The sequence below is a fragment of the Protopterus annectens genome, chromosome 12.part0, assembly GCF_019279795.1.
Source record: "Protopterus annectens isolate FY-2018-M chromosome 12.part0, PAN1.0, whole genome shotgun sequence".
Lineage (NCBI taxonomy): Eukaryota > Metazoa > Chordata > Ceratodontiformes > Protopteridae > Protopterus > Protopterus annectens.
Window position 1 is genome coordinate 1084816871 of NC_056746.1, and position 13421 is coordinate 1084830291.

The 13421-nt window shown below is 41.1% G+C and overlaps 1 protein-coding gene across 1 annotated transcript in view; it reads left to right on the top strand.

The window, feature by feature from the left end:
• Positions 1 to 13421, top strand: part of ERGIC3 (ERGIC and golgi 3) — a gene marked incomplete in the record, with an annotated part of 681165 nt that overhangs the window by 578718 nt on the left and 89026 nt on the right. Inside the window, 2 exon segments of the mRNA XM_044090101.1 lie at positions 3499 to 3563; positions 3699 to 3835. Of these exon segments, the coding sequence (XP_043946036.1) occupies positions 3499 to 3563; positions 3699 to 3835 (202 nt within the window).

Genomic DNA, 13421 nt, shown 5'->3' on the forward strand with positions numbered 1-13421 from the left:
TCAATGGCTTCATGTTCGTTTGGGTAAACCAAAATCATTTATGTTTACTGTGTGTATTAGCAAATAATCTGTTGTGAGTAGCTTAGCATGAGTTTTTGATATCACTGTCAACTCAATTCAAGAAATTCTCAGTTGCCATTCTTGTCTGGAGTGTCATCTGTGTGAAATGTGCATCTCCTCCCTGTGTTCACATGTGTTTTCTGTATGTACTCCTCATTTCTTTCAACCTCCCAATGGCATGCGGTAAGCTGATTGGTGTCTAATTCTCCCTGTGTGTGTGTGTGCGTGAGATTTGGAAGATAGGCCTGGCAATCTATTTCTAACCATACTTGCCTAGTAAACTCTATGGTGGCCTTTATCTAAGTCGCTCTGGGGGTTGGATGCATCTGTCAGCATGGGTGGATGGAGTGTGAGCTTACAAAGTTTGATCTTCATTGCAGAGTCTTCATATCATTTTTCTAGTTGTATTTTATGGGTTTAGGAGTTAAATGGCTCATGTATAGGACTGCATTATTAATATGAAGGAACAGATTATCAAGTCAGCAAGATGACAGCAGGTTTAGAAGGATGCTGACTTGAATGGAATTTACACTTGACCATTGTCAAAGACCAGTGCAAATTAAGTGAGCATTTTATATATATTTTTTTAACTTGTTGGAATCCCCCAAATAGGTAGTTGTAAAACTGTGTTCATAAAATTTGGGACTGGATGTATGATGTAATGCATCTTCAGTCTGTTTGTTAATATGAAATGCTTGTGCAACTTTATCTGGATAAATTAAAGTTGCACAACTGCTTCATATTCACAAAATAGACTGAAGATGCAGTATGCATTGCTGGCACATCATAATAAAGCATGCTGTCTGTCTATCAATTTAGGTTGTGTACAGTGTGGATATATTCAGGATGTTGTGTTTCAATGAAGTGATTGTTTTGGAAGCTATGGTAGTAATCTGGTGAATTATACTTTGAGTTGCTCTGAACTCTTTGTTTAGTATATTTGTTTCAGATGTAGTATTAGGCAGGAGAGCAAAATTATCCTGTGTGCTAATGGCATAAGGCATGGTACGATGGTCATAGATGAAGGGGCAGTTCTCCTTTGAGACGTTTGGTGGTTTTAGTGGTAGGTAGACAGTTGGGTGCTTGGATTTACCAACCTACAGGATTGCATACCTCACTGGGGATTTAGGAAGACTGCAAGTAGGACACAGGTGAACAATGAGGGGTGTAATCACTACTACACTGGCCCTTGCAGTGCAGTCTGTAAGGAAAGTGTTGAAGGCCATTGGTATGCTGTGGTATGTAATACAAGGAGTAAGAGATGCTGAGGGTAGCATTTGTTTGAATAGGATGTGGGTAAGGCTGCATCTTGAAAAGTATGCATGAAGGAAGAGTGCCACACAGAATTTCTAAAATAGCAAGAAAGGGTCTGGATGCTTTGAATTGTTAAAGGAGTAGGATGGAATCAAAGAGGAGGGACAAAGGGATAGGAGTGACAGTTGGAGATGTGATAATTAGGCATATTTTGAGAAGTAGTACTTCATGAAGAATGTGATATGGCCCTAGGTGTACTACCTGAGGATATGGCATGGTATGCATTGTTAGAAGAGACTGAACCCAAGATACTTGGGTGTAGCATACTGAAATGAAGGAACAAAGAAAGTTGTACCGATGCTGTGTGCTACAGTTGAACAGATTTGATGGAGCATAGGTTTTCTAGTCACATGTTAATGTATTTGTATATGGTAATTTATATTTTCTTGGAAAAAAAATAGTAATTTCAGCAGATTTCCAGTATACAGAAAACTGTGTTAGAAGAAGCAGACCCACTTGTGTACAGGAATCAGAAAATTGTCAAATGTTACAGATGAACATTTCCAGATCTTTAGTATCACTGTAAATTTTTATGGCTTTATTGGTCTTCATTTTTCATTGATTTGCTGGATGTTGTAAATGGAATAGTAAAGTGTCAGTGGGACAGGCTATTGCTGTTGGTAGTACAAAATAAATTTTAGAGTTCCAGTGAGGTTATGCATTTAGAGATGAAGATGGTAAAATCAGTGTCATTTCCAACAAGGTTATTAAGCTGCTTTTGGTGGTACAGACCATCTTGAGGAGGACAGCAAAGAGTGCCCTATGTATGTTCTCAGGTTCTTGTTTCTATGGATACTGAATTTAGGGGTTGATGGTAGTATAGTGACTATCCTTAATGATGTTTCTAACTGTCTGGAAATCCGTAGAAAAAGTGAGGACCATTGCTGTTTCATTGTGGTTGTAGTTTCCCTGTTTTTTCCTTCTTGAGCTGCCAATGTCCAGGTAATCAGGGTTTCTGTATTTATTCTCAATGATGGGGTCAAAGATTTCTTTGATGAAGTTGCTTCGGCATCCTCTCTCTGGGAAGTCTCTTTCGAGCTTAATCATGTTTTTCATGAAGTCCCGGAGGTCTTTAGAAACCCTTGCTATTCTGAGCCCTTGAGACTTTAGGACATTTTTCTTAGTGAGTAGGGGGTGCATGCTGTTGCTGTGAAATAACAGGCTCCTTCTTATGGGTTTTTGGTGTAAGTTGTTGGATAGTAGGTTGGTGTTCCCCTTTTTTGTAATGGTCAGGTCCAAGAAAGTAGCCCTTTCTCTACTAAAGTCATTGGTGAACTTCAGAATCAGAATCTGTACACTTAAAAGAAATACAGTGGATGTAGACCAGACCTGGAGTCTGTCCAAGTGTTTCAACTTAACCTGCCATCCACCTCTCCAGGTACCACTGAAACCCGTTGTTGTCTTTCATTCTATTACTGTGTAGAAAAGGAATTCCAGCCTCACTGCCCTCACTCTGAAGAATTTCTTCCTTGCATTTGTCAAACGTTCCTGTATCCATTAGTTCTGCTCCTTTCCTTCCTTCCTTGATTTAACCTCTTGTAACTATCTCCTGATGATTCAGAAAGTCTGCTTCATATCTTCATTCAGCTTTCCTCCTCGTCATATATATTCCTGCTGCTTTTAGCCAAATGTCTTGGTCCAACTCCTGTCTGTCTCTTATTGTAATATATTTTGTCTAATGTCCCTGTCTTGCTTCTAATACCGGTGCCTGTACTTGGTGAGATGAGGCTGGATGACAATGCAGCACAGAATCATATTGGCTGTTAGTACTGCTTTTTCATTTTGAGTTGAAATAGTCAACATATTGTGAATCATAACTCCTAGGTAATCTGGGGGCAGCAGTCTCCCCTTTATCTAAGACATGCTTATGTTCCCTGGGCTCCCACCTCACCTCATAAGTACAGAATATTGCTGTTCTTAATAATAAACCCTGGTTGATCACTCCATCCTGTATTAGCAGTTTTGTGTCCATGGACCTTTAATATTTTAGGAAAAGGATTATTAAGCTCTCTATTGACTACATAATTTGGCTTTTTGTAGTCTTGAAGAATTATAGACAAAGTTGTATTTTTTTGTCATGGTTCTGTTTCTGTTAATAATGTTGCTTTTTTTTATGTGTTTTAGCTTCCATGATGTTCCAGTACTTTGTGAAGATAGTTCCAACGGTCTATGTACAGCTAGATGGTGAGGTAGGATCCAGCTTTCTAGTTTATGTGCTTATTTTATGCAGTCTTTATTACTACTACTAATTATTACACAGAAAGCATGCATCAGAACAGTTGTGTATCTTAAATCCACTGACTGCTTTTTTGTTTATTTGCTAGGTAGTAAAAACAAACCAGTTTTCAGTGACACGGCATGAAAAAGTTGCCAATGGTTTAATAGGAGATCAAGGCCTGCCTGGTGTCTTTGTTTTGTACGAACTTTCTCCAATGATGGTAAAACTTACTGAAAAACAGAGGTAAGTGCTAGTTTCATCTTAATAAAAAACTTAAAAATGTTGGATTAAACAGTGTTATATTTCATTTTTATTTTATTTTTTATAATTCACTTTGCTAATTTTCTTTTAAAAGTTTGTCGGTAATATAGCACTTGGTTCTCTGTAGGAATGTGTTTTCTCTCTCCAGTACCCAGGCAGGAACACAGTGCTGCAATCGACAAAGAAATTGTATTGCTGCTGAGAAAGAGGTGGATGTTTGTATGATCTTTCTGTAGAGCATGTTTTGGACTGTCAGGCTGTAGGTGTGTCTCTGAGTCGGATGGTAATAGATGTCCTTCAAGAATGCAACTGCAGTCATAACATATGGGTTGTCCTGCCTCAGGCAGCCCTCGGTCGGCCGGATTCCAAAGTCTGGGTCCGACGTCGGCTGATGTCGCATTTCTCTCCGACGTCAGAGCGGCTGGACTATATAAGCATCAGCCGACGCCATCTTCTTCAGTCTTTCTTGCCGCGCGGTGCCCGAAGCAGAAGCAGTTCGCAAGTGCCGGTCGGTCAGCTCCTGTATTCTTCGAAACCAAAGTCATCAAAAAAGCTAAGTACCCCGTTGGGGACCTTTTCTTGCCTCAGCCGATGTCAGAAATTACTGAAAAAGTAAATAATTGTTTGTCTTGTGGTAAACAAATACCTCATAAGGATTTCCACTCTTACTGCCTCCCTTGCCTTGGCCCAGACCACGACGTCTCTGCCTGTGCCGCCTGTGCTCGCTTCAATAAGCGCACTCTCAGGCGCCGGGCGGAGTTCGCTGAAGACTTTTTCGGCGAAAAATTTGATTATACAATGCCGTCGGAACAACCGACAACGCAGACTCCTAAGAAACGAAAAGACCGGGACCGACATCCTTGGCCCGTGTCTTCCACCGACACCACGCCAAAACTAACCGCGAGTGCCCCGGTTCCCTCTGAGGCGGTTATTCCACCGCTCCGAACTGAAGACACCGCATTACCGATACCTCCCGATACCGGAGGCCACTCCGACGCCAGTTATTGATTTTCCTCCGGATACTGAAACCGAGGAAATGCCCGAGACCATTGCTGTTGATAAGGTCACTCCTGCACGTGGAGCGGCTAGGCCTCCCATGTCCATGTCTATCAAGGCCTACACACATGCTGAGGCAGCCAGCAAGTCCAATCATCTTACTGCTAAAACCTTACCTCAGCCTACTCCTGAAACTCAAATCATGTCTATGGCTGCAGATTTAATTTCCCTGATCAGAGGTTCCCAGGCCCATCCTGAGAGAGGATCCCAGCCTCCTCCTGATAAGAGGCCCAGGGTTGAACCCTTTGACCCCCTTCCTTCTGATGAAGATTCTGAGGACTCTGTTCACTCCGAAAGCCAGGAAGAGCCCTTCCAGATCTATGAGGATTCAGATGCAGAGGACTCCATTCCCTCGGCCTCTCCTCCTGAGGATATTTCTTTTGGGGAAGTTCTGCATTCCATGAGGGAGCATTTTAAGTGGCAAGGCCAGGAATATTCAGATTCCAGAAAGCGCCTTCGAACCTTCCTTAAAAAGCCCCAACACAGACCCTTAGCTATACCTCCTGTGCTTGATGTTTTGGATGATTTATACTCTGACTCCAGTGTTACCCCTGATACTCTTCCTCCTGCTCCTGTCAAGCCTGACAGATACGATAGGGTCCCAGAAACCCATTCTCATTTCTTTAGGGCCCATGCTGTTGATTTAGAAACAATTTCCCAGGGGCCTAAAGGGGTTTCAGCTACCACCTCCAAAAACCTTTGCCTTCCGACAGGGAAGCAAGGTCCTTAGAGAGATGGGGGAAGAAGGTTTACACCTCCACTACTTTATCTATGAGAGCTCTCAATTGTCTCTTTCACATGTTTCAATATCAGGATTTCCTGTTAGATGATTTACAGAAAAGATTGGCCTCTCCTGAACCTTTAGATAGGAAGTCTTTGCAGGAGGCTGTGCATAATTCTCAGCAGGTTAGCAATCACTTTCTACAGTGTGGATATGATGCATTGGAGGCTTCATGTAGGGCAGCTATGACAGGGGCGGTCATTCGTCGACATGCATGGTTAAAAGAACAACCTTTACCAGATCATGTTAAGGCAAAACTTGATGACGCACCCTTGGAAAAGAACAAGCTTGTTGGTGCTAATGCTAAAGATGTGTTAAAGTCCATTGGGGAAAAAGCCAAGTCAGTTCAGACAGTCAAAGATTTCCTCCAGGTTCAGCCGCCCAGATTCAGCAGGAACTGGCCTTCTAAAAACTGGTCCTTTCCTAATCCTGAAAGATTTCAAAGGGGCAAAAACAGGCGTGCCCGAGGAAGAGGGCAATACAGAGGATCCTACAGGGGGCGACAATGGCAACCAGCAAACCAAAGAAGTGACACAGGGGTTTCTCCTGCCCCGCAGTGCAATCTCAATGACTTTCCTCTAGTTCCGCTGACCAAGGAGCAAACAGAAGTTTCTTTGGGCGGGAAAGTTATCTTTGTTTTCAAAAAATTGGCACAAACTGACAAAAGACAAATGGATTTTGGACATTATAGACCACGGTTACAGGTTCCATTTTCATACCTTGCCAAGAAAACGAGGCATGCCAAACCTTCCACAAAATCAGAGGGCAGAGGCTATCAAGCAAATTTCTCTGCTTGCTCAGATCAAAGCAATAGAAAAAGTTCCACAACAAGAGCAAGGTCAGGGGTTTTATTCAAGACTGTTCCTTGTTCCATGAAAAGAAACTCAATGGAGACCAATACTGGACTTGTCCGCTTTAAGCACTTTTCTCATAGTACCAAAGTTCAAAATGCTGACTCTACAGCAACTCCTTCCCATGCTGGGCAAGGGGTCTTGGCTGATTACTCTGGACCTCAAGGAGGCATACCTGCATGTCCCTATCAGACACAGCTGCAGAAGATACCTCAGATTTCTTGCAGGGCCAGAGCATTATCAATTCTCAGCATTGCCATTTGGCTTATTTACTGCGCCCAGAGTATTCACGAAATGCCTGGCATCAGTAATTGCTCATTGCAGGCTCCAGGGGATTCAAATCTACCCGTACCTGGACGATTGCCTCATACAAGCGGACAACAAACTAACCTTGACAAAAAACTTGAATTATGTCATACACTTGCTACAGGCTCTGGGATACACAGTCAACTTTCAAAAGTCAAGACTTCAGCCATCCCAGCAAATAACCTTCTTAGGAGCCAAACTAAACACAGCCTCTCAAATGGCTTACCTGACAGAAGACAAGCAAAAGAAGTTAACTCATTACTTCAAAAGTTTCACCCAGATGACTGCAAGGAGTTTCCTACAGGCCCTGGGTTACATGGCATCCTGCATTCTCCTGGTTCCACTAGCAAGACTACACATGAGAAAGCTTCAATGGTACTTAAAAAGCTTATGGTCTCAACACAGCAACAACCTAGAAGCAACTATTCCACTCATTCCATGTCTTCAAAAGGAATTTATATGGTGGGCCACAGTAAGCCAGTCAAACACAGGTATGTCGTTCAAAAAACCTCAGATAACACAGACCATGACCACAGATGCCTCAGACCTTGGATGGGGGGCACACATGGAGGGCAGATGTATTCAAGGGCAATGGTCTCCAAAGGAAACACATCTGCATATCAACCAAAAAGAAATGCTAGCAGTAATGCATGCCATCGAGGCCTTTGGACAACAACTTCAACAAGGCCACCTACTAATACGGACAGACAACACCACTGTGATGTGGTACATAAACAAGCAGGGGGCACTCATTCTTACCCCCTTTGCAGACTGACAATGAATCTTTGGGAAAAATCACTGGGTCTAAACATACAGTTACAATTCCAGTTTGTTCCAGGCAAAGACAATGTTCTGGCGGACAGTCTAAGCAGGAATTTCCTAGACCCCCACGAATGGAGGCTACATCCAGACATCTTTATACGACTCACCTCGACATGGGGCAGGCCGGACGTAGACCTATTTGCCTCCCATCTCAATCATCACTTACAAAAGTTCTGCTCAAGGACATATCATCCACAAGCATGGAAAATAGATGCCCTCTCATTCAACTGGAGCTCCCTAATAATTTATGCATTTCCACCTCTGCCACTGATGACCACAGTGTTATTAAAGATCAAAGCAGAGCAGCCGAAGGGGATCCTAATAGCTCCAGATTGGCCAAGACAACACTGGTACCCACTACTACGGAGCATATGTCACAACAAAACGTGGGCCCTTCCACAATGGCCCCAACTTTTGACTCAACACAACTTCAGGACAGTTCATCCCAACATCCAGACGCTACAGCTAACAGTTTGGGAAATCCCATAAATAACCTCAATTTACCTCTCTCCAAGGAAGTTCAGCGGATACTAACAGAAGCCCGCAGACCATCCTGCAGGGATTGATAGCTACACCATCCTTTTCTTAGAGCATACCACCTCCCCCAGCTAAGCTATGGTATTCAACCCATATGTTATGACTGCAGTTGCATTCTTGAAGGACATAGTACAGTTTTGTACCTACCATAAATGTAGATGTCCGATAGATATGCAACTGCAGTCGGTTTTCCTCCCTCCTTCCCTCTATGCCTTGGGTCCACTCCTCTCCCTGTTATCCTTAGCTGGGGATATCTGTTATGGTGTATCTGTTTATTGCTTATTTATTGTCTGGAAACCTATTATTGTCTTCCAATTTGATTACAGCCTTCCTTGGAGGGCACCTGGCATCTGGGGCAAGAAACACTGAAGAAGATGGCGTCGGCTGATGCTTATATACTCCAGCCGCTCTGACGTCGGAGAAAAATGCGACATCAGCCGACGTTGGACCCAGACTTTGGAATCCGGCCGACCGAGGGCTGCCTGAGGCAGGACAACCCATATGTTATGACTGCAGTTGCATATCTATCGGACATCTATATTTATGGCAGGTACAAAACTGTACTTTCATCCTGCAAGCCACACGTTTGTAAAGTTTGGTTCCACACTGAGTAGATTTATAAGCCTTTCTGGAAATAGACAAAAAAGTATAATAATAGCTTGAGTGCACTGTTTTTGTTGAAATGGCTGTGGTATGTTTACCATCCTGAGGTGATGCATTGAAATGTGTTCACTTACTTTTGAGGACCTGTAGGCTGAAGTGGAGGAAACCAGGGTGCAGTAATAAAGGATGAAGAATTTTGGTATTGTGACTATTACTGCACTAACCACAAAAGAACCATAGTCATTCCAGAAACTGCATGGAGCCAAACTGCAGAATAAAGAAAAAAATAAAGTCAGCAATGTGTAAGGTCAACTTACCAAAAAAAAAAAAAAAAACAGATGGAAAAAAAAATGTTTGTGACGGGAGAAGGCAGGCCTCTCTGTACACCCACAGTGCCACATCCCTAAACTTACCAATTCCAAAGTCACTTCCTCAGTTCCATGAGCTCACTGTCAGTATTGTATTTGTGTTGATGTAAATGGAACTCATTTAAACTTAATTGACAGTCCTGTTTCAGTTTTACCACCTAAGATTAAACCCTGGAGGACTGAGGAACTTTAGCAATTTTGTCAAAAAGCTGGATAATGTAACATTGGACCAGTGGATCCTAAAAACCCGCAAAAAAGGGCTACAAGCCGCATTTCCAAAACAGACCAAAGCTTGGGAGATATCATCAGTTGTAATAGGTCAAGTGAGCCTGGTCTCTTTGCTTCTAAGAGAAATAATTTTTTTCTGTTGTACATTAACTGTACCTTTGTGTTTAGTGTACTCTTTTTATTGTATAAGTTATTTTTTCCACTTGATGTGTGTCCACATACTAGGCTGAGACTGAAATTGGTCTAGTTGGATCAGTGCTCTACACTGGTTAATAAATTGTATAAATAAACCCCTGGAAGAAAGGACCATAGACAGCATAACAAAACCAGAAGAAAATGTAGGTTTTTACTGTAGGGTGTTCATCATTCACATTACCTCAGTGGCATATGGGTTTTGTGCCTGCACAGACCCGACACTGGCAGCTTTTCAGATCTCAGATTTCTGGCTGTCTATGATAGTGGATTGGCTAAGCCCCCCACGCCCATCAGGGGGCGCCTAACACGTCACAGAAAGTTTAGGCAAAGGAAACGGACTAGCCAGAACTAGAATATATATTAAACACAGTTATAATGGCACGGCGGTTTTTTATAAGGCATTATTTTTTTTACTTCTTTTCTAATTTTTTAAGAATCTTCAGAAACTTTATCTACTTTTGCATGAACATATATATAATGTCTGTATATCTAGATAGAGAGGCATATAATATGTATGCTGGAGGGCATGTTCTTGTTTGGAAGTTAAGTTCACGTTTAAAAAAAAGTGAAAGAAAAATACTTAAAAAGATTGCTAATCGCATTAAGCGAATTGTTGTGTTAATAATTTAGTCACAGAAAGTTTGTTATTCTGTCTAGTGCCAGCTGAAAACCTCCCACAGTTGAGTCTCCTCAGCAGCCTGCATTGGTGGATTATAGCTTTCAAACTTGGATAAGATTCTTTCCGAACTTCCCTTCTTTTTCATTATCCAGTAAACTCTCAGTTAACCGGCACCCATGGGGACTGGTAGATGGCAGATAACTGTAGTTTCTGGTTGCTTGAGAGTTACTATTAAAAATAGGCCTGACTAATACTGTACCCTATACTACTATTTGTTTGGTTTGACTTGTTCTTAGGTTGGGGAGATATGGAATTTATTCTTATCTTCCTTCTTAAAACAAAAAAATGTAAGGTATGCTTCTGTGGGGGAAAACAAAGTGCAACACATGAAAATTGTACTGTATTTCTTCAATTTTTTTTTCTGGTTGCTGGAGTTCTGGTTAACTGAGAGTTTATCATTTCTTATTTCTTTTTTATTTAAAAAAAATAATATATGTCTGTTAACTTTTTTATTTTAAAATACTTTCTGTTTACAAGTGGTGTTGATTTCCTGGGAATTCTAACTTACTACTGTGTTATGTATATGATTTAATACTGCTTTTAAACAGTTATGGGGCTTTTCTAAAGTGTTTTAAGACTTGTACTGGGAAAAAAAAGTCCTTTGGTGTCAGCTGAACACTAGGGACTGCATCTTGCATATAGAGACTTGAGTTAATTTCGCTTGTTCTTTCTGTAGTTTACCTGCTTCATTTTGAAGTTCTGACAGGAAAATATTGCATTTTCACTTTTTTCTTTGTTTTATGATATTTACTACTGGTTTAACACTACTATACCCATTTTTATTATTACATTGCAGTTTTACTGTGACTGACTTCGTTTGCATTTTCTCTGGAGATTATTTCAGTGATGACAAGGGAATCTAAGAAAATGTTTATTCATGCTGTTTTTAAAGGTTTCTATTTGATTTAAGAACATATATTTGATTTTTGTTCACTATTTGGGCATGAGAAGTTTATTTGGTACTGTGACTGTATGTGCTATTTACTACACTGTGCAGATTGTAGATCAAGGTTTAGCACAATTTAAACTATTTCTGCTCTATTTTGTGGGGTTTAGCCTCATTTGCTGTGTAGGAACATAATTTGTGTGTGTGTGTGTGTGTGTGTGTGTGTGTGTGTGTGTGTGTGTGTGTGTATGTATGTATATATATATATATATATCTGTATATCTGTATAATTATTGCTGTCATCCCTTAATAGTGTCAGTGTATTATTCTGGCCAATGTGTTTTCCCCTGACTTGATGAATCCTTTAAACCCCCCAATCAAATCTAGTTGCACATAAAAAAAGCATGCCTCAGCCTGTGATATATGACTTAATTGTTGCCTTAAGCTGGCCCACAGACCACTTACCTTTTCCCCCCTGTCACCCTGTAGTGTATGTCGCAGCCCTCTATGCTGCAGGAGGTCAGACACATTCTCCAGGGCTGTTCCAGTACCTGGTTCAGGTATGAGAGAATCACTTAAGGTGCAGGAGAGGGTTGGTAAAGGGACCCCTTTGCTAAACATAAACTCTGTCCCCATATATTTTGTCTTCTAGTACAGTTCATAGTGCAAGAAACTTCACATGACCGATAATCAAGTTATTACCACATACAGGACACGTGTGATTTCTTTAGCTGAGAGTGTTTTACAATTAGCTAATCTCAAAGGCTATGCTGCTGTTCAGAATTACTATGGGACTGCCTTCTCTGGAGATCAGTGTAATACTGCAGATTATGATGGGGACTATTATACAGACGGTAGCGAACACTCTGAGTCTGTCCAGTCTTATTCTTCTGAAGGTGAACAGGTTCAAAAATCCAAGCAAGTGTTCACCTTTCCATAGATGATGTTATCTTGTTGAGAATGAAATTCCAAATGTTTTGGCTGTTACTTGTCTTTTACCGGCCTTAGAAGATGTCTATAAAACTGCATGTTAAACCCCCTATTTCCAGAGAAGCAGTTCCTAAACAGGCTAAGAGGAAATACAGGGTGTATTCTGATCTTGCAGCTGTCTTTGCTCATTTGTCAGCTGACCCAGCTGCAGTTTCTATAGCTGCCAACTCTAACAAGAGAGCTTTGTCTTCTTCTATCCCTACAACGCTGGATAAAATTGGCAAGTGGTTAAAATCTCAGGGAAGAAAATTGGCTCAGACTAAATATAGTCTTTAAAATTTTCAACTGTCAGGGCTTCATGTGGATATTTATCTTGCAATGTGCATACAGTTTAGATGACTTTACTATATCCTTGCCTGATGAACAGAAGTGTCATATGAATGAGATTGTTTTTAATGTGGCTCAGGTTTTGAAACATGCCTTGAAGAGTGTCTTGGAAGGTGTGGAGACTATTTCAAGAAATGCAGTCTTTTCTGTTGTATTGAAAAGGTTTGTTTGGTTGCATAACCAGAATTTTTCTGAGGCATTAAAAATTGAGATTTTGAGTACTCCTTTAAGTACTGAATTTCTGTGTCTTCCTGCTGCTACAGAGATTCTTAACAACGGAAGCATAGAGGTAAATTGATGCATGGGTATGTAGAATGTTTCTTATTCCCATGTTCTCCCCTAACAGTGCTTCTAACTTCGAAGGGACAGAACAAACAAAAATCCCAACTTAACAAAAGTCAGGGTACCAAGAAAAATGGCAGAAGGATAATGTTTCCAAACTAAATAAAAGGGATTCCTTTCCCAAAAAATAACTTTCCCCATGCTAAAAAATGAGTGTGCCAAGAGATGGAGCACCCATCCTCCTGTTCCCCCCACCAAACCACTTTTTTCACCTTCCCTTGGGCTTTAGCTCAATCCAACACCCTGGCCACAAATAATCTCAGACAAGTAGATTCCAAAAGAATTCAGTGAAGAGTTTGTATAAGGAACAGTGTACAGAGGAGTTCAAATGCAAGGCTGTTGGGGTCCTTTTGATGCTACAAAGTATGTAAATGTCAAAGAAATGTTAGCAATGATTCAGATCTTAGACGTTCTTTACCACTTAAGGTCTCCAGATCCCCTTTTGTTGGTCACAAACATGATAGTCATGTTGTACATGAATGAACAAGGTGGTTCAAAGTCATACTGCCTTTGCTTTTTGGCAGTGAAGGTCTGGGGTCAAGCCTTACAGCATTCTCTGACACTTCTGGCCTCATTCATCTTGTCAGAGCAAAACAT